At 38.1% G+C, this 22595-nt stretch overlaps 1 protein-coding gene across 1 annotated transcript in view; it reads left to right on the top strand.

Moving 5' to 3' along the window:
- The window catches only part of slc1a1 (solute carrier family 1 member 1), a gene marked incomplete at its 3' end in the record, with an annotated part of 61355 nt that extends 41093 nt beyond the window's left edge, over positions 1 to 20262 (top strand). Inside the window, exon 12 of the mRNA XM_079491011.1 lies at positions 20010 to 20262. Coding sequence (XP_079347137.1) covers positions 20010 to 20262 — 253 coding nt within the window. The remainder of the gene's footprint in view (positions 1 to 20009) is intronic.
- Between the last annotated feature and the right edge of the window lie 2333 nt (positions 20263 to 22595).

Raw genomic sequence — 22595 nt, 5'->3', positions numbered from 1 at the left:
TAGTCGACCTTGTTGGTACTAGTTGACTAGTTGATAAGAAAAAAAAAGAAAAAAGTTAATCAGGTAGGTTATAGTTATAGTCACCAATGTACACCGTTTTTAAATGTACAAATATTTATTTAAAAAAAAACTAGTAAAAATGACTAGAAGTGAATGCCCTAGTCTCCACTCCACTAGAGCCTACTTGCTCCGTTATATGGTCTTGATAAGTACTACTGGTTGATATGGGATGATAACACTCCAACCCTCTATATTATGCACTAATATTGATTGATACAAATCAATCAATAATCAATCAATAGAGAGATCCTTTCTCAGACGACATCACACTGATAAGAACCGGCATGCGCGCGCGCAGGCCAGCACCACACAAACCACACCACTCATAAGGTGCAACGTAAAAGTGGTCACTAACTGCACTCACATGTAAAAAATCACACCCGTGTGAACTGAGTGGTGTAAGGTGTTATATAGACTGATCAGCTGTGGTCTGACGTAATGAAATCACACCCGTGTGAACTGGGTGACCTTAGCAACCGTGCTCATTTTTTGAGCACAGACAGACAGACAGACAGACAGACTAACAAAGCCAGTTGTAGGAGTGGTTTACACCACTCAAAAATCACACCTGTGTGAAGTGAGGGGCGCTAATATATTAAAGTCTAACTCATGTTGATTAGGTGATGTAATGGTGATGTCAAACAAACGGTGCCAACACAAACATTAAATGCCATTAACAATGAAGAGACAATATGGCGTAATGAGGGACAATATGAAAGTAAATGTTCCCTTCATTGTCAATGGCGTTTTTAAAAACAAACATTGACCTAAAAACAAACCTGTATATATAGGAGGGGCTAGCGCCCCTCAAAAATGCATCCCATCAAACTTTCAGATGCAGTTTTTTCTCCCAGTACGGAGGAAGATTGCGTTGGATTTTTATTGTGATCTCTCGCCCCTTGAAATATAAAATCACTTGGTTTCTGTTCGGCGTACACAATGAAAGCGATTCAAAGCATGAGTTGTCCTCAAAACCACACCTACAGTCACTGTCTTCAGACCGTAGCGGGGGCTTTATGATCACAGCAGCAGAACCTGCTCGTGCTTGCCCATCAAGCCTATTTTAGGTTCCCCCGTCGCGCGAGGGCACGCAGAGAACGGCCGAGAACAGCAGACCTCCACGTTGCACGACGGTCGCATGCGGGACGCGCTGTGAGCTTGTATATATGTCTCACTAGGGTGTGCCTCCCTAGCCAACACACGAGGAGGTGAAGTATATATGTCTCACTAGGGTGTGCCTCCCTAGCCAACACACGAGAAGGTGAATGTCTCACTAGGGTGTGACTCCCTAGCCAACACACGAGAAGGTAAATGTCTCACTAGGGTGTGCCTCCCTAGCCAACACACGAGAAGGTGAATGTCTCACTAGGGTGTGCCTCCCTAGCCAACACACGAGAAGGTGAATGTCTCACTAGGGTGTGCCTCCCTAGCCAACACACGAGAAGGTGAATGTCTCACTAGGGTGTGCCTCCCTAGCCAACACACAAGAAGGTAAATGTCTCACTAGGGTGTGACTCCCTAGCCAACACACAAGGAGGTGAATGTCTCACTAGGGTGTGACTCCCTAGCCAACACACGAGGAGGCAATAGTGTACTTTATGCACTAGGGATGTGCCGATGCACTTTGTTTTATCCCGATCCGATCCCGATACCACAATTTCTATGTTGGCCGATACCGAATACCGATACCACAGAATAATATTTATAATAATAATAATAATAATAATAATAATAATAATAATAATAATAATAATAATAATAATAATAATATTATAATAAAAAATATAGAAGCCAACTCTATGGATGGAGCAGAGTGGCGGTGTTTGTAGACAGATATCTCGTGTTGTGTTTTAGCAATCTAGCTATATATCTCGTGTTGTGTTTATAGCAGACTCCTCACTCAAATGTGCACTTGCAGTTCTGGCAACTTGAAAGCAAACTCCACATGCCCCACATTTTATTTACCTGCCATAGTGTCAATTAACCCCTTAGCCCTGTGTCTTGAACCCACGACCTTTGGCTCACATGGACAGAGTCTTAACAAAGAGCCTGGTGGCTCTCTGTGTTAAGACACTGTCCATGTGAGCCACAGGTCGTGGGTTCAAGTCCAGCCCATGTCCTTCTGCTCAACACATGTTTTAAAGAGTGACGTCCAGAAGAACACCCTAAAACTGCGATAGGTTGTCTACTAAGACACTGGGTATATGATCCACAGGTTGTGGGTTTGAATCCAGAGAAGGCTCATATTCTTTTTAAACTACATACTATAGTATGTCTTCCGAAACCATGAACTATAGTATGTTGTTTTTTCATGATTTTCATAATTTTTTTAAATCCTCGAAAATCATGAAAAGCGACATACTATAGTATTTCTACCGAAACCATGAACTACAGTATGCCGTTTTTTCATGATTTTCATTTATTTATTTATTTTATCCTTCAAAATCATGAAAAACGACATACTACTACTACTACTAGTCCTACATACTTAAGCCTAGAAACCCCATTCAAACCTACTTAGGTTCATCTTACGGTGGACATGTTTGCCTGAAAAGGAATCTTTGAAATGTTTCATAGTTTTAGAAATATAGTGCTTTAAATTTGAGAAATTTATAATGGCAGATAGTGGCACGTCAAAAAATCACTTTCACCTATAAACTCCATTCACACGTTTTATAATTCAGCTTACTGTGGAGACACATGCTGGAACTTTTTACTTTGAAATGTTTTGTAGTTTCTGGGTTATTTAACTTAAAGGTGTAGTGAAATGAAAAATACGTTTTTCACACGTTTAGACCATCTCCGTGGTCATCATATGAGCATACTTAACAATGGATGCCAAAAAAATGGGAAAATTCTCATTTGTGTTTGTTTTTATATCAAAAGTCCATAAAAATATTTTTTTTATTACTTCCTGAAAACGAAAACGTGCTGTGTGATGACGTGTCGAGGCCCACATCGATAAAAGCCAATAAAAATGAAGCTCACCCGTATCCTCTCCATATGTGCGCATCCGTGCAGCACAGCTGCTATTGATTACAGAAAACCTCCGTTTTTATTCCCATTCCAGATAACATCCAGACAGTGTATTACTCGGTTTCAACTTAATCATCACGCTAAAATATGTATCTGAAAACATTATAGGGTAGAAATAAGCCACATAACAGTAAACTGGTACAGCTGGCCGTCTATTTGATTTGTAAACAAACACACACCACGCTGCTGCGTATAGCATAGCAACAGTCCCTAGCTACCGTCCCATCGCCTGAAGGGATGCGACGCTCTGATTGGTTCAGAAACTTCATAGCGGTGTTTCAACTTGAGACCGTCTGAAACTTCAAAATAAAATGTCCACCATTTCCGTTTCACTACGCCTTTAAACGGCCAATGCATTCTTAATGGCAATAGCACAAACTTTGGCATGCTACTAGTCCTACATACTTACGCCTAGAAACCCCATTCAAACCTATTTAGGTTCATCTTACGGTGGACATGTTTGCCTGAAAAGGAATCTTTGAAATGTTTCATAGTTTTAGAAATATAGTGCTTCCAAATGTGATGAATTTACAATGGGGCTCAATGGCAGCTCTATGGCATGTCAAAAAGTCACTTTCACCTAGAAACTCCATTCACACTTTTTATAATTCAGCTTTACTGTGGGCACACATCCTGGAACTTTTTACTTTGAAATGTTTTGTAGTTTCTGAGTTATTTAACTTAAACGCCCAATGCATTCTTAATGGCAATAGCACAAACTTTGGCATGCTACTAGTCCTACATACTTACACCTAGAAACCCCATTCCATAATGGGGCTCAATGGCAGACTATGTCACGCTTTACCGTCACAAACTTTGGCATGCTACAAGTACACCTAGAAACCCCATTCAAACCTATTTAGGTTCATCTTACGGTGGACATGTTTGCCTGAAAGGGAATCTTTATAATGTTTCATAGTTTTAGAAATATAGTGCTTTTAAATTTGACAAGTAAAGATTTGAGTGGGGTTTGAACCAACAACCTCCAGATCATGTAACCAGAGTGCTAAGTCACTGACCTACTTGCTACCTGCCACAACAAAGTCTGCTGTTCAATGTGAGTAACAACATTGACAAAAGAATAAAATAAAAAATAAAATAACAGGAGATTTGTCTACTGCTTCTTGTGCTGTTGTTTATCTCTAGACGTTTGAATGCTTATGAACCACAATGGAAACAAGTCTCTGGATCTTCTATCATTTTCTATTTTGCTTTTCATACACAGCAAGCACAGTAGCTCACTGGGTACAGAGCCTGCCTGGGAATCAGGATGCTACAGGTTCAAGTCCTGGCTCTGACATAGTGTCCCAAAATAATGCAAATTTGACATGCTATAGTATGCTGTCCGAAATTTTTTATAACTTTGGCATGCTATTAGAAATGTACAATGGGGCTCCATGGCAGACATTGGCACGTCAAAAAAACACTTTCACCTAGAAACTCCATTCACACTTTTTATTATTCAGCTTACTGTGGAGACACATGCTGGAACTTTTTACTTTGAAATGTTTTGTAGTTTCTGAGTTATTTAACTTAAACACCCAATGCATTCTGTATGGCAATAGCACAAACTTTGGACTAGTCCTACATACCTACACCTAGCAACCCCATTCTAGCCTACTTAGGTTCATCTTACGGTGGACATGTTGGCCTGAAAAGGAATCTTTTAAATGTTTCATAGTTTTAGAAATATAGTGCTTTCAAATTTGAGGAATTTACAATGGGGCTCAATGGCAGATATTGGCACGTCAAAAAAGCACTTTCACCTAGAAACTCCATTCACACTTTTTATTATTCGGTTTACTGTGGAGACACATGCTGGAACTTTTTACTTTGAAATGTTTTGTAGTTTAGAGTTATTTAACTTAAACGCCTAATGCATTCTCTATGGCAAATAGCACAAACTTTGGCATGCTACTAGTCCTACATACTTACACCTAGCAACCCCATTCTAGCCTACTTAGGTTCATTTTTGAGGATTTGAAAAAAAGACGAAAATCACTCCGATACCATGGACTATATATAGCCCATGGACTTGTAATACACACACACACACACACACACACGTGCGCACACACATACACAGGGCACAGCAGCAGCAGCACAAATCACTGACAAAGGAATCTTTTAAATGTTTCATAGTTTTAGAAATATAGTGCTTTTAAATTTGAGAAATTCAGAATGGGGGTCAATGGCAGATTTTGGCAAGTAAAGATTTGAGTGGGGTTTGAACCCACTATCTCCAGATCATGGAGCCAGTGTGCTAAGTCACTGATCTACTTGCTACCTGCCACAATGCAGTCTTCTGTTCCCTTTGAGTACAACATTGATACAAAAATAAAATAACAGGAGATTTGTCTATTGTTTCTTTTGCTGTTTATCTCTAGACGCTCGAATGTTTATGAACCACAATGGAAACTAATCTCTGGCTCTTCTGTCATTATCTATTCGGCCTTTTAAGAACAGCATGCACAGTGGCTCACTGGGTACAGATCCTGCCTGGTAATCAGGAGGCTGCAGGTTCAAGTCCTGGCTCTGACATAGTGTCCCAAAATCATGAAAATATGACATAATATATTATGCCGTCCCAAACCATGGACTATAGTATGTCGTTTTTTCATGATTTTCATCTTTTTTTCAAATCCTCCAAAATCATGAAAAACGACATGATATAGTATGCCGTCCGAAGCCATGAACTATAGTATGTCGTTTTTTCATGATTTTCATCTTTTTTTCAAATAGTCCAAAATCACGAAAAACGACATGCTATAGTATGCCGTCCGAAAAAAATTATAACTTTGGCATGCTACTAGTCCTACATACTTACACCTAGAATCCCCATTCAAACCTATTTAGGTTCATCTTACGGTGGACATGTTTGCCTGAAAAGGAATCTTTGAAATGTTTCATAGTTTTAGAAATATAGTGCTTTAAATGTGAGAAATTTATAATGGCAGATAGTGGCACGTCAAAATCACTTTCACCTAGAAACTCCATTCACACGTTTTATAATTCAGCTTACTGTGGAGACACATGCTGGAACTTTTTACTTTGAAATGTTTTGTAGTTTCTGAGTTATTTAACTTTAACGCCCAATGCATTCTCAATGGCAATAGCACAAACTTTGGCATGCTACTAGTCCTACATACTTACACCTAGAAACCCCATTCAAGCCTACTTAGGTTCATCGTATGGTGGACATGTTTGCCTGAAAAGGAATCTTTGAAATGTTTCATAGTTTTAGAAATATAGTGCTTTCAAATTTGAGAATTTTACAATGGGGCTCAATGGCAGATATTGGCACATCAAAAAAGCACTTTCACCTAGAAACTCCATTCACACTTTTTATAATTCAGCTTACTGTGGAGACACATACTGGAACTTTTTACTTTGAAATGTTTTGTAGTTTCTGAGTTATTTAACTTTAACGCCCAATGCATTCTCAATGGCAATAGCACAAACTTTGGCATGCTACTAGTCCTACATACTTACACCTAGAAACCCCATTCAAGCCTACTTAGGTTCATCTTACGGTGGACATGTTTGCCTGAAAAGGAATATTTGAAATGTTTCATAGTTTTAGAAATATAGTGCTTTCAAATTTGATAATTTTACAATGGGGCTCAATGGCAGATTTTGGCACGTCAAAAAAGCACTTTCACCTAGAAACTCCATTCACACTTTTTATAATTCAGCTTACTGTGGAGACACATGCTGGAACGTTTTACTTTGAAATGTTTTGTAGTTTCTGAGTTATTTAACTTTAACGCCCAATGCATTCTCAATGGCAATAGCACAAACTTTGGCCTGCTACTAGTCCTACATACTTACACCTATAAACCCCATTCAAGCCTACTTAGGTTCATCTTACGGTGGACATGTTTGCCTGAAAAGGAATATTTGAAATGTTTCATAGTTTTAGAAATATAGTGCTTCAAGTCCTGGCTCTGACATATTGTCCCAAAATCATGAAAATATGACATAATATATTATGCCGTCCCAAAACATGGACTATAGTATGTCGTTTTTTCATGATTTTCATCTTTTTTTCAAATAGTCCAAAATCACGAAAAACGACATGCTATAGTATGCCGTCCGAAAAAAATTATAACTTTGGCATGCTACTAGTCCTACATACTTACACCTAGAATCCCCATTCAAACCTATTTAGGTTCATCTTACGGTGGACATGTTTGCCTGAAAAGGAATCTTTGAAATGTTTCATAGTTTTAGAAATATAGTGCTTTAAATGTGAGAAATTTATAATGGCAGATAGTGGCACGTCAAAATCACTTTCACCTAGAAACTCCATTCACACGTTTTATAATTCAGCTTACTGTGGAGACACATGCTGGAACTTTTTACTTTAAAATGTTTTGTACTTTCTGAGTTATTTAACTTTAACGCCCAATGCATTCTCAATGGCAATAGCACAAACTTTGGCATGCTACTAGTCCTACATACTTACACCTAGAAACCCCATTCAAGCCTACTTAGGTTCATCTTACGGTGGACATGTTTGCCTGAAAAGGAATCTTTGAAATGTTTCATAGTTTTAGAAATATAGTGCTTTCAAATTTGAGAATTTTACAATGGGGCTCAATGGCAGATATTGGCACGTCAAAAAAGCACTTTCACCTAGAAACTCCATTCACACGTTTTATAATTCAGCTTACTGTGGAGACACATGCTGGAACTTTTTACTTTAAAATGTTTTGAAGTTTCTGAGTTATTTAACTTTAACGCCCAATGCATTCTCAATGGCAATAGCACAAACTTTGGCATGCTACTAGTACTTACACCTAGAAACCCCATTCAAGCCTACTTAGGTTCATCTTACAGTGGACATGTTTGCCTGAAAAGGAATCTTTGAAATGTTTCATAGTTTTAGAAATATAGTGCTTTCAAATTTGAGAATTTTACAATGGGGCTCAATGGCAGATATTGGCACGTCAAAAAAACACTTTCACCTAGAAACTCCATTCACACTTTTTATAATTCAGCTTACTGTGGAGACACATGCTGGAACTTTTTACTTTGAAATGTTTTGTAGTTTCTGAGTTATTTAACTTTAACGCCAATGCATTCTCAATGGCAATAGCACAAACTTTGGCATGCTACTAGTCCTACATACTTACTCCTAGAAACCCCATTCAAGCCTACTTAGGTTCATCTTACGGTGGACATGTTTGCCTGAAAAGGAATATTTGAAATGTTTCATAGTTTTAGAAATATAGTGCTTTTAAATTTGAGAAATTCAGAATGGGGGTCGATGGCAGATTTTGGCAAGTAAAGATTTGAGTGGGGTTTGAACCCACTATCTCCAGATCATGGAGCCAGTGTGCTAAGTCACTGATCTACTTGCTACCTGCCACAATGCAGTCTGCTGTTCCCTTTGAGTACAACATTGATACAAAAATAAAATACAAAAAATAAAATAACAGGAGATTTGTCTATTGTTTCTTTTGCTGTTGTTTATCTCTAGACGCTCAAATGTTTATGAACCACAATGGAAACAAGTCTCTGGCTCTTCTGTCATTATCTATTCGGCCTTTTAAGAACAGCATGCACAGTAAATCACTGGGTACAGAGCCTGCCTGGTAATCAGGAGGCTGCAGGTTCAAGTCCTGTCTCTGACATAGTGTCCCAAAATCATGAAAATATGACATAATATATTATGCCGTCCCAAACCATGGACTATAGTATGTCGTTTTTTCATGATTTTCATCTTTTTTTCAAATCCTCCAAAATCATGAAAAACGACATGCTATAGTATGCCGTCCGAAGCCATGAACTATAGTATGTCGTTTTTTTATGATTTTCATCTTTCTTTCAAATAGTCCAAAATCACGAAAAACGACATGCTATAGTATGCCGTCCGAAAAAAATTATAACTTTGGCATGCTACTAGTCCTACATACTTACACCTAGAATCCCCATTCAAACCTATTTAGGTTCATCTTACGGTGGACATGTTTGCCTGAAAAGGAATCTTTGAAATGTTTCATAGTTTTAGAAATATAGTGCTTTAAATGTGAGAAATTTATAATGGCAGATAGTGGCACGTCAAAATCACTTTCACCTAGAAACTCCATTCACACGTTTTATAATTCAGCTTACTGTGGAGACACATGCTGGAACTTTTTACTTTGAAATGTTTTGTAGTTTCTGAGTTATTTAACTTTAACGCCCAATGCATTCTCAATGGCAATAGCACAAACTTTGGCATGCTACTAGTCCTACATACTTACACCTAGAAACCCCATTCAAGCCTACTTAGGTTCATCTTATGGTGGACATGTTTGCCTGAAAAGGAATCTTTGAAATGTTTCATAGTTTTAGAAATATAGTGCTTTCAAATTTGAGAATTTTACAATGGGGCTCAATGGCAGATATTGGCACGTCAAAAAAGCACTTTCACCTAGAAACTCCATTCACACTTTTTATAATTCAGCTTACTGTGGAGACACATGCTGGAACTTTTTACTTTGAAATGTTTTGTAGTTTCTGAGTTATTTAACTTTAACGCCCAATGCATTCTCAATGGCAATAGCACAAACTTTGGCATGCTACTAGTCCTACATACTTACACCTAGAAACCCCATTCAAGCCTACTTAGGTTCATCTTACGGTGGACATGTTTGCCTGAAAAGGAATATTTGAAATGTTTCATAGTTTTAGAAATATAGTGCTTTCAAATTTGATAATTTTACAATGGGGCTCAATGGCAGATTTTGGCACGTCAAAAAAGCACTTTCACCTAGAAACTCCATTCACACTTTTTATAATTCAGCTTACTGTGGAAACACATGCTGGAACTTTTTACTTTGAAATGTTTTGTAGTTTCTGAGTTATTTAACTTTAACGCCAATGCATTCTCAATGGCAATAGCACAAACTTTGGCATGCTACTAGTCCTACATACTTACACCTAGAAACCCCATTCAAGCCTACTTAGGTTCATCTTACGGTGGACATGTTTGCCTGAAAAGGAATATTTGAAATGTTTCATAGTTTTAGAAATATAGTGCTTTTAAATTTGAGAAATTCAGAATGGGGGTCGATGGCAGATTTTGGCAAGTAAAGATTTGAGTGGGGTTTGAACCCACTATCTCCAGATCATGGAGCCAGTGTGCTAAGTCACTGATCTACTTGCTACCTGCCACAATGCAGTCTGCTGTTCCCTTTGAGTACAACATTGATACAAAAATAAAATACAAAAAATAAAATAACAGGAGATTTGTCTATTGTTTCTTTTGCTGTTGTTTATCTCTAGACGCTCAAATGTTTATGAACCACAATGGAAACAAGTCTCTGGCTCTTTTGTCATTATCTATTCGGCCTTTTAAGAACAGCATGCACAGTAAATCACTGGGTACAGAGCCTGCCTGGTAATCAGGAGGCTGCAGGTTCAAGTCCTGTCTCTGACATAGTGTCCCAAAATCATGAAAATATGACATAATATATTATGCCGTCCCAAACCATGTCGTTTTTTCATGATTTTCATCTTTTTTTCAAATCCTCCAAAATCATGAAAAACGACATGCTATAGTATGCCGTCCGAAGCCATGAACTATAGTATGTCGTTTTTTCATGATTTTCATCTTTTTTTCAAATAGTCCAAAATCACGAAAAACGACATGCTATAGTATGCCGTCCGAAAAAAATTATAACTTTGGCATGCTACTAGTCCTACATACTTACACCTAGAATCCCCATTCAAACCTATTTAGGTTCATCTTACGGTGGACATGTTTGCCTGAAAAGGAATCTTTGAAATGTTTCATAGTTTTAGAAATATAGTGCTTTAAATGTGAGAAATTTATAATGGCAGATAGTGGCACGTCAAAATCACTTTCACCTAGAAACTCCATTCACACGTTTTATAATTCAGCTTACTGTGGAGACACATGCTGGAACTTTTTACTTTGAAATGTTTTGTAGTTTCTGAGTTATTTAACTTTAACGCCCAATGCATTCTCAATGGCAATAGCACAAACTTTGGCATGCTACTAGTCCTACATACTTACACCTAGAAACCCCATTCAAGCCTACTTAGGTTCATCTTACGGTGGACATGTTTGCCTGAAAAGGAATATTTGAAATGTTTCATAGTTTTAGAAATATAGTGCTTTCAAATTTGATAATTTTACAATGGGGCTCAATGGCAGATTTTGGCACGTCAAAAAAGCACTTTCACCTAGAAACTCCATTCACACTTTTTATAATTCAGCTTACTGTGGAGACACATGCTGGAACTTTTTACTTTGAAATGTTTTGTAGTTTCTGAGTTATTTAACTTTAACGCCCAATGCATTCTCAATGGCAATAGCACAAACTTTGGCATGCTACTATTCCTACATACTTACACCTAGAAACCCCATTCAAGCCTACTTAGGTTCATCTTATGGTGGACATGTTTGCCTGAAAAGGAATCTTTGAAATGTTTCATAGTTTTAGAAATATAGTGCTTTCAAATTTGAGAATTTTACAATGGGGCTCAATGGCAGATATTGGCACGTCAAAAAAGCACTTTCACCTAGAAACTCCATTCACACTTTTTATAATTCAGCTTACTGTGGAGACACATACTGGAACTTTTTACTTTGAAATGTTTTGTAGTTTCTGAGTTATTTAACTTTAACGCCCAATGCATTCTCAATGGCAATAGCACAAACTTTGGCATGCTACTAGTCCTACATACTTACACCTAGAAACCCCATTCAAGCCTACTTAGGTTCATCTTACGGTGGACATGTTTGCCTGAAAAGGAATATTTGAAATGTTTCATAGTTTTAGAAATATAGTGCTTTCAAATTTGATAATTTTACAATGGGGCTCAATGGCAGATTTTGGCACGTCAAAAAAGCACTTTCACCTAGAAACTCCATTCACACTTTTTATAATTCAGCTTACTGTGGAGACACATGCTGGAACTTTTTACTTTGAAATGTTTTGTAGTTTCTGAGTTATTTAACTTTAACGCCCAATGCATTCTCAATGGCAATAGCACAAACTTTGGCATGCTACTAGTCCTACATACTTACACCTAGAATCCCCATTCAAACCTATTTAGGTTCATCTTACAGTGGACATGTTTGCCTGAAAAGGAATCTTTGAAATGTTTCATAGTTTTAGAAATATAGTGCTTTAAATGTGAGAAATTTATAATGGCAGATAGTGGCACGTCAAAATCACTTTCACCTAGAAACTCCATTCACACGTTTTATAATTCAGCTTACTGTGGAGACACATGCTGGAACTTTTTACTTTGAAATGTTTTGTAGTTTCTGAGTTATTTAACTTTAACGCCCAATGCATTCTCAATGGCAATAGCACAAACTTTGGCATGCTACTAGTCCTACATACTTACACCTAGAAACCCCATTCAAGCCTACTTAGGTTCATCTTACGGTGGACATGTTTGCCTGAAAAGGAATATTTGAAATGTTTCATAGTTTTAGAAATATAGTGCTTTCAAATTTGATAATTTTACAATGGGGCTCAATGGCAGATTTTGGCACGTCAAAAAAGCACTTTCACCTAGAAACTCCATTCACACTTTTTATAATTCAGCTTACTGTGGAAACACATGCTGGAACTTTTTACTTTGAAATGTTTTGTAGTTTCTGAGTTATTTAACTTTAACGCCAATGCATTCTCAATGGCAATAGCACAAACTTTGGCATGCTACTAGTCCTACATACTTACACCTAGAAACCCCATTCAAGCCTACTTAGGTTCATCTTACGGTGGACATGTTTGCCTGAAAAGGAATATTTGAAATGTTTCATAGTTTTAGAAATATAGTGCTTTTAAATTTGAGAAATTCAGAATGGGGGTCGATGGCAGATTTTGGCAAGTAAAGATTTGAGTGGGGTTTGAACCCACTATCTCCAGATCATGGAGCCAGTGTGCTAAGTCACTGATCTACTTGCTACCTGCCACAATGCAGTCTGCTGTTCCCTTTGAGTACAACATTGATACAAAAATAAAATACAAAAAATAAAATAACAGGAGATTTGTCTATTGTTTCTTTTGCTGTTGTTTATCTCTAGACGCTCAAATGTTTATGAACCACAATGGAAACAAGTCTCTGGCTCTTTTGTCATTATCTATTCGGCCTTTTAAGAACAGCATGCACAGTAAATCACTGGGTACAGAGCCTGCCTGGTAATCAGGAGGCTGCAGGTTCAAGTCCTGTCTCTGACATAGTGTCCCAAAATCATGAAAATATGACATAATATATTATGCCGTCCCAAACCATGTCGTTTTTTCATGATTTTCATCTTTTTTTCAAATCCTCCAAAATCATGAAAAACGACATGCTATAGTATGCCGTCCGAAGCCATGAACTATAGTATGTAGTTTTTTCATGATTTTCATCTTTTTTTCAAATAGTCCAAAATCACGAAAAACGACATGCTATAGTATGCCGTCCGAAAAAAATTATAACTTTGGCATGCTACTAGTCCTACATACTTACACCTAGAATCCCCATTCAAACCTATTTAGGTTCATCTTACGGTGGACATGTTTGCCTGAAAAGGAATCTTTGAAATGTTTCATAGTTTTAGAAATATAGTGCTTTAAATGTGAGAAATTTATAATGGCAGATAGTGGCACGTCAAAATCACTTTCACCTAGAAACTCCATTCACACGTTTTATAATTCAGCTTACTGTGGAGACACATGCTGGAACTTTTTACTTTGAAATGTTTTGTAGTTTCTGAGTTATTTAACTTTAACGCCCAATGCATTCTCAATGGCAATAGCACAAACTTTGGCATGCTACTAGTCCTACATACTTACACCTAGAAACCCCATTCAAGCCTACTTAGGTTCATCTTACGGTGGACATGTTTGCCTGAAAAGGAATATTTGAAATGTTTCATAGTTTTAGAAATATAGTGCTTTCAAATTTGATAATTTTACAATGGGGCTCAATGGCAGATTTTGGCACGTCAAAAAAGCACTTTCACCTAGAAACTCCATTCACACTTTTTATAATTCAGCTTACTGTGGAAACACATGCTGGAACTTTTTACTTTGAAATGTTTTGTAGTTTCTGAGTTATTTAACTTTAACGCCAATGCATTCTCAATGGCAATAGCACAAACTTTGGCATGCTACTAGTCCTACATACTTACACCTAGAAACCCCATTCAAGCCTACTTAGGTTCATCTTACGGTGGACATGTTTGCCTGAAAAGGAATATTTGAAATGTTTCATAGTTTTAGAAATATAGTGCTTTTAAATTTGAGAAATTCAGAATGGGGGTCGATGGCAGATTTTGGCAAGTAAAGATTTGAGTGGGGTTTGAACCCACTATCTCCAGATCATGGAGCCAGTGTGCTAAGTCACTGATCTACTTGCTACCTGCCACAATGCAGTCTGCTGTTCCCTTTGAGTACAACATTGATACAAAAATAAAATACAAAAAATAAAATAACAGGAGATTTGTCTATTGTTTCTTTTGCTGTTGTTTATCTCTAGATGCTCAAATGTTTATGAACCACAATGGAAACAAGTCTCTGGCTCTTTTGTCATTATCTATTCGGCCTTTTAAGAACAGCATGCACAGTAAATCACTGGGTACAGAGCCTGCCTGGTAATCAGGAGGCTGCAGGTTCAAGTCCTGTCTCTGACATAGTGTCCCAAAATCATGAAAATATGACATAATATATTATGCCGTCCCAAACCATGTCGTTTTTTCATGATTTTCATCTTTTTTTCAAATCCTCCAAAATCATGAAAAACGACATGCTATAGTATGCCGTCCGAAGCCATGAACTATAGTATGTAGTTTTTTCATGATTTTCATCTTTTTTTCAAATAGTCCAAAATCACGAAAAACGACATGCTATAGTATGCCGTCCGAAAAAAATTATAACTTTGGCATGCTACTAGTCCTACATACTTACACCTAGAATCCCCATTCAAACCTATTTAGGTTCATCTTACGGTGGACATGTTTGCCTGAAAAGGAATCTTTGAAATGTTTCATAGTTTTAGAAATATAGTGCTTTAAATGTGAGAAATTTATAATGGCAGATAGTGGCACGTCAAAATCACTTTCACCTAGAAACTCCATTCACACGTTTTATAATTCAGCTTACTGTGGAGACACATGCTGGAACTTTTTACTTTGAAATGTTTTGTAGTTTCTGAGTTATTTAACTTTAACGCCCAATGCATTCTCAATGGCAATAGCACAAACTTTGGCATGCTACTATTCCTACATACTTACACCTAGAAACCCCATTCAAGCCTACTTAGGTTCATCTTATGGTGGACATGTTTGCCTGAAAAGGAATCTTTGAAATGTTTCATAGTTTTAGAAATATAGTGCTTTCAAATTTGAGAATTTTACAATGGGGCTCAATGGCAGATATTGGCACGTCAAAAAAGCACTTTCACCTAGAAACTCCATTCACACTTTTTATAATTCAGCTTACTGTGGAGACACATACTGGAACTTTTTACTTTGAAATGTTTTGTAGTTTCTGAGTTATTTAACTTTAACGCCCAATGCATTCTCAATGGCAATAGCACAAACTTTGGCATGCTACTAGTCCTACATACTTACACCTAGAAACCCCATTCAAGCCTACTTAGGTTCATCTTACGGTGGACATGTTTGCCTGAAAAGGAATATTTGAAATGTTTCATAGTTTTAGAAATATAGTGCTTTCAAATTTGATAATTTTACAATGGGGCTCAATGGCAGATTTTGGCACGTCAAAAAAGCACTTTCACCTAGAAACTCCATTCACACTTTTTATAATTCAGCTTACTGTGGAGACACATGCTGGAACTTTTTACTTTGAAATGTTTTGTAGTTTCTGAGTTATTTAACTTTAACGCCCAATGCATTCTCAATGGCAATAGCACAAACTTTGGCATGCTACTAGTCCTACATACTTACACCTAGAAACCCCATTCAAGCCTACTTAGGTTCATCTTACGGTGGACATGTTTGCCTGAAAAGGAATATTTGAAATGTTTCATAGTTTTAGAAATATAGTGCTTTCAAATTTGATAATTTTACAATGGGGCTCAATGGCAGATTTTGGCACGTCAAAAAAGCACTTTCACCTAGAAACTCCATTCACACTTTTTATAATTCAGCTTACTGTGGAGACACATGCTGGAACTTTTTACTTTGAAATGTTTTGTAGTTTCTGAGTTATTTAACTTTAACGCCCAATGCATTCTCAATGGCAATAGCACAAACTTTGGCATGCTACTAGTCCTACATACTTACACCTAGAAACCCCATTCAAGCCTACTTAGGTTCATCTTACGGTGGACATGTTTGCCTGAAAAGGAATATTTGAAATGTTTTATAGTTTTAGAAATATAGTGCTTTCAAATTTGATAATTTTACAATGGGGCTCAATGGCAGATTTTGGCACGTCAAAAAAGCACTTTCACCTAGAAACTCCATTCACACTTTTTATAATTCAGCTTACTGTGGAGACACATGCTGGAACTTTTTACTTTGAAATGTTTTGTAGTTTCTGAGTTACTTAACTTTAACGCCCAATGCATTCTCAATGGCAATAGCACAAACTTTGGCATGCTACTAGTCCTACATACTTACACCTAGAAACCCCATTCAAGCCTACTTAGGTTCATCTTACGGTGGACATGTTTGCCTGAAAAGGAATATTTGAAATGTTTCATAGTTTTAGAAATATAGTGCTTTCAAATTTGATAATTTTACAATGGGGCTCAATGGCAGATTTTGGCACGTCAAAAAAGCACTTTCACCTAGAAACTCCATTCACACTTTTTATAATTCAGCTTACTGTGGAGACACATGCTGGAACTTTTTACTTTGAAATGTTTTGTAGTTTCTGAGTTATTTAACTTTAACGCCCAATGCATTCTCAATGGCAATAGCACAAACTTTGGCATGCTACTAGTCCTACATACTTACACCTAGAAACCCCATTCAAGCCTACTTAGGTTCATCTTACGGTGGACATGTTTGCCTGAAAAGGAATATTTGAAATGTTTTATAGTTTTAGAAATATAGTGCTTTCAAATTTGATAATTTTACAATGGGGCTCAATGGCAGATTTTGGCACGTCAAAAAAGCACTTTCACCTAGAAACTCCATTCACACTTTTTATAATTCAGCTTACTGTGGAGACACATGCTGGAACTTTTTACTTTGAAATGTTTTGTAGTTTCTGAGTTACTTAACTTTAACGCCCAATGCATTCTCAATGGCAATAGCACAAACTTTGGCATGCTACTAGTCCTACATACTTACACCTAGAAACCCCATTCAAGCCTACTTAGGTTCATCTTACGGTGGACATGTTTGCCTGAAAAGGAATATTTGAAATGTTTCATAGTTTTAGAAATATAGTGCTTTCAAATTTGATAATTTTACAATGGGGCTCAATGGCAGATTTTGGCACGTCAAAAAAGCACTTTCACCTAGAAACTCCATTCACACTTTTTATAATTCAGCTTACTGTGGAGACACATGCTGGAACTTTTTACTTTGAAATGTTTTGTAGTTTCTGAGTTATTTAACTTTAACGCCCAATGCATTCTCAATGGCAATAGCACAAACTTTGGCATGCTACTAGTCCTACATACTTACACCTAGAAACCCCATTCAAGCCTACTTAGGTTCATCTTACGGTGGACATGTTTGCCTGAAAAGGAATATTTGAAATGTTTCATAGTTTTAGAAATATAGTGCTTTTAAATTTGAGAAATTCAGAATGGGGGTCAATGGAAGATTTTGGCAAGTAAAGATTTGAGTGGGGTTTGAACCCACTATCTCCAGATCATGCAGCCAGTGTGCTATAAGTCACTGATCTACTTGCTACCTGCCACAATGCAGTCTGCTGTTCCCTTTGAGTATAACATTGATACAAAAATAAAATACAAAAAATAAAATAACAGGAGATTTGTCTATTGTTTATTTTGCTGTTGTTTATCTCTAGACGCTCGAATGTTTATGAACCACAATGGAAACAAGTCTCTGGCTCTTCTGTCATTATCTATTCGGCCTTTTAAGAACATCATGCACAGTGGCTCACTGGGTACAGAGCCTGCCTGGTAATCAGGAGGCTGCAGGTTCAAGTCCTGGCTCTGACATAGTGTCCCATAATCATGAAAATATGACATAATATATTATGCCGTCCCAAACCATGGACTATAGTATGTCTTTTTTTCATGATTTTCATCTTTTTTTCAAATCCTCCAAAATCATGAAAAACGACATGCCGTCCGGAAAAAATAATGTTTTAATGAATTTAACTTAAACGCCCAATGCATTCTTAATGGAATCTTTGAAATGTTTCATAGTTTTAGAAATATAGTGCTTTCAAATTTGAGACATTTATAATTTGGCTCAATGGCAGAGAATGGCATGTGAAAAAATCCACTTTCACCTAGAAACTCTGATTTCCATTCCTAGATATCCTCAGTTGTTTTCCTTTTTCCATGTTCTATAAGTCTCTTGGTTGATCCAGTAGGTGGTGGTGGTGGCATGAGGGTTGAACCTGCAAGTGCTGCAGCACAAACATCCAGGTATCAGCAATCTATCCACTCCACCATCACTACCTTTGCCAGATAGATTGAGATTTCCGGGGACTTTTATCTTCTTCTTTGTTCAAAATAAAATTTCAGAGTGAAAAGCAGAGTGGGGTTTGAACCCACAATGTCTGGATCATGGGGACAGACGCTTAACACTGTGAGCTACCACTCTCTCTGTGTTCTATCATGGTTTCTCCTCTCTTTTATCTGACTAACATCCATGATAACAAAGCACTAAAGACACGTGATGTACCAACAAACTCTGTTAAGATGTACATGATCCCAAGGCATCATTTTTTTAAATCCTCGAAAATCATGAAAAACTACATACTATAGTATGTCTTCCGAAACCATGAACTATAGTATGTAGTTTTTTCATGATTTTCATCACTTTTTTTAAATCCTCGAAAATCATGAAAAACTACATACTATAGTATGTCTACCGAAACCATGAACTATAGTATGCCGTTTTTTCATGATTTTCATCAGTTATTTAACTTAAACGCCCAATGCATTCTTAATGGCAATAGCACAAACTTTGGCATACTACTAGTCCTACATACTTACGCCCAGGAACCCCATTCAAACCTATTTAGGTTCATCTTACGGTGTTTCCCTGAAAAGGAATCTTTGAAATGTTTCATAGTTTTAGAAATATAGTGCTTTCAAATTTGAGACATTTATAATGGGCCTCAATGGCAGCTCTATGGCACGTCAAAAAAATCACTTTCACCTAGAAACTCCATTCACACTTTTTATAATTCCGCTTACTGTGGGCACACATGCTGGAACTTTTTACTTTGAAATGTTTTGTAGTTATTTAACTTAAACGCCCAATGCATTCTCAATGGCAATTGCACAAACTTTGGCACGCTACTAGTCCTACATACTTACACCTAGAAATCCCATTCAAACTTTTAAATGTTACAGTGGACATGTTTGCCTGAAAATGAATCTTTGAAATGTTTCATAGTTTTAGAAATATAGTGCTTCCAAATTTGGGAAATTTATAATAGGGGTCAATGGCACGTCAAAAATACTAGGAGTATACTGTATACTAGTAGTATATATTGTTTGGCAGAGCTTTATTCACCAGCATGCACACATGTGGTCAACAGTAACACAATACAGGAAGTGACAAAAAAAATACAGGAAGTGACTCTTCTCTCTTTTACAAGCAGTCTGCAGAGGTGGAATGAATAAACATTGTTTCTCCAATAGTGCCATCTATTGGAGAAACAATTGGAAAACTACTGCATAACAGTATAATAGGAGTATACTAGAAGGATTCGGGTGACAAAAAAGCTCATCCGCAGGTCTCTAATGCTTTTTGTTTTGTTTTCCAGGGATCGGTTCCGCACTATGATCAATGTGCTGGGGGACGCCTACGGCGCCGGCATTGTCCAGAAGCTGTCACGGCGGGAGCTGGACCGCATGGACGCCGTCGCCGGGATGACGCCATCCGGCTCGGAGGACCTGGCCAACCCCTTCGCCCTGGAGACCGACGACGAGGACGCAGAGAAGAAGTCCTACGTCAACGGAGGCTTCACCGTCGACAAGACGGACGCCATCTCCTTCACCGAGACCTCGCAGTTTTAAAGAGGCGACTCCGCCTTCACCGTCGACAAGACCGACGCCATCTCCTTCACCGAGACCTCGCAGTTTTAAAGAGGCTCCGCCTTCCCTTCCTTCCAGGGGTGGGGCGGGGCTGGGCTCCAAGAGATTTGGGGATTGATTGACGGGGCCCGGGTGGGGAATGGGGGACGTGCACACAGAAAAATAAATGTTTCCTTAGATGGTTCTTTTACATGGCGATAATTAGGAATGTCCCAATCACGTTATTTTACTCCCGATCAGATTCCGATTATTTGATTTTGAGTATCTGCCGATACTGATTTTTCCCAATCCGATATTTATATTTTTTAAAGAACACGTTTATGCCATATCACAATAGTATAGGCCTACAATATCCAAAATCACAGAGAATATCCAGTCTAATTATATCCATGATATAGAGGGATGTGCCGATCACGTTTCCTTGCTCCCGATCCAATTCCGATCTTTTGAAGATGACGTGATCGGCCCCGATTTCCGATCACGTGATCGGATCTGGAAAACCCTACCGATAGAGGTTTCCGAGAAGAGCCATCACCCTGCTAAAGAACCGTTTAATTTAGTGAATGGTTCTTTTTTTTGATGAGTCATTTTTTGAGGCACCTCTAGCCACTTCAACCCAGTTTCAGGGGTTTGTCTTCCTAATAGAGCGTCGCAGTCCCGTCCCCTTTCAGAACGACAAGGGTACCAGGAAATAATTCCCCATTCATTTCCCCCCATATACCAGACGTTTCAAAAAGTATTTATTTAAAGACCTTTAAAGCCTTGGACAAAGCCAACTCGGCAGGTGACAACTCAATAAACAAATTTGTTTGGGCCGAACAAATAATTAGAAAGAAGTTAAACAACAAAAAAAGTGTTTATTGACATGACTTGTCACCTGTCCGAGGCTTTAAAGGTCTTTAAATAAATCCTTTTTGAAACGTCTATGGGGAAAATTAATGGGGAATTATTTCCTGGTGCCCTCGCAGGGGGGCGGGACTGCGACACTCTATAGGCGAAACATTTACAGAAAGTAGCAGATCTATAAGCTCACAATAACGTGACGCAACAGCGGCAACACTGTGCTTTGTGCTATTGTAGATGGGCTATTATCGAGCAGGAGATTTGGTGTAGAGGGGGGGGGAAAGGAGCGGACCAAGCATAGAGCCCTGGGAGACACCGGTCATTGTTGCAGAAACCTCTCCATATTTTTTAACTTTCTTTTCCCCGTAAATTATTGCCTTACTTGATCACACTACAGCGTCACACAAAAGCATCAAAAGCAGCAGATATACAAGCTCGAAACGTGGCACCAAGCGATGCGTTTCTTTTTAAAGCTTTTTAAAGATCTGCTACTTTTGAATTTGAATCCTGAAAAGTACCAGTTTTTGACATTATGAGGTTTCCACCCGACAGAGACGATATTAGGGCTTTGAGGCGTCATGGTTTCTTTATAGAACCATACAATTAATTATTCGTTAAAGAACCTTTGGTCCGGTTCGTTCTGGAACCAGAATAAAACGAATAAACAGTTTGGATTCCTTTATTTTTCTGTGTGTGTCGAAAAATAAATAAATAAAAAGTGCCATTCTGCTTCCAAAAGGGGGACCACCTGCACCCACCGCCCATGATGTGCTGTCACAGTGCCATAAACGAACGAGAGAGTGGGGACCACCATTCCACGAGACCCCCTTAACCTCCCGAGACTCAAAACATTAGCAATATACCGTAGCTGCACCCGCTTCGAATGTCATCAACCGTTAATCACCAGTAGGTTACTTATCAAGACTATCTTATCGACTTATACTGCATGTATTCTGGGAGCCTATTGGCTGCCATTATAGGTAACACAGAATTTAAACTGACCTACGTGGCCGGTTAAGACTGATATGAGGTTAGGGGATTTATGTGGCCGGTTAAGACTGATATGAGGTTAGGGGATTTACGTGGCCGGTTAAGACTGATATGAGGTTAGGGGACTTACATGGCCGGTTAAGACTGATATGAGGTTAGGGGACTTACATGGCCGGTTAAGACTGATATGACGTTAGGGGACTTACGTGGCTTGTTAAGACTGTATGAGGTTAGGGGACTTACATGGCCGGTTAAGACTGAAATGAGGTTAGGGGACTTACGTGGCCGGTTAAGACTGATATGAGGTTAGGGGACTTATGTGGCCGGTTAAGACTGATATGCGGTTAGGGGACTTATGTGGCCGGTTAAGACTGATATGTGGTTAGGGGACTTACGTGGCCGGTTAAGACTGAAATGAGGTTAGGGGACTTACGTGGCCGGTTAAGACTGATATGCGGTTAGGGGACTTACGTGGCTGGTTA

The sequence above is a fragment of the Electrona antarctica genome (assembly GCF_951216825.1).
Source record: "Electrona antarctica genome assembly, chromosome: 21".
Taxonomy (NCBI): domain Eukaryota; kingdom Metazoa; phylum Chordata; class Actinopteri; order Myctophiformes; family Myctophidae; genus Electrona; species Electrona antarctica.
This window is presented reverse-complemented; position numbering and strand designations above follow the sequence as displayed.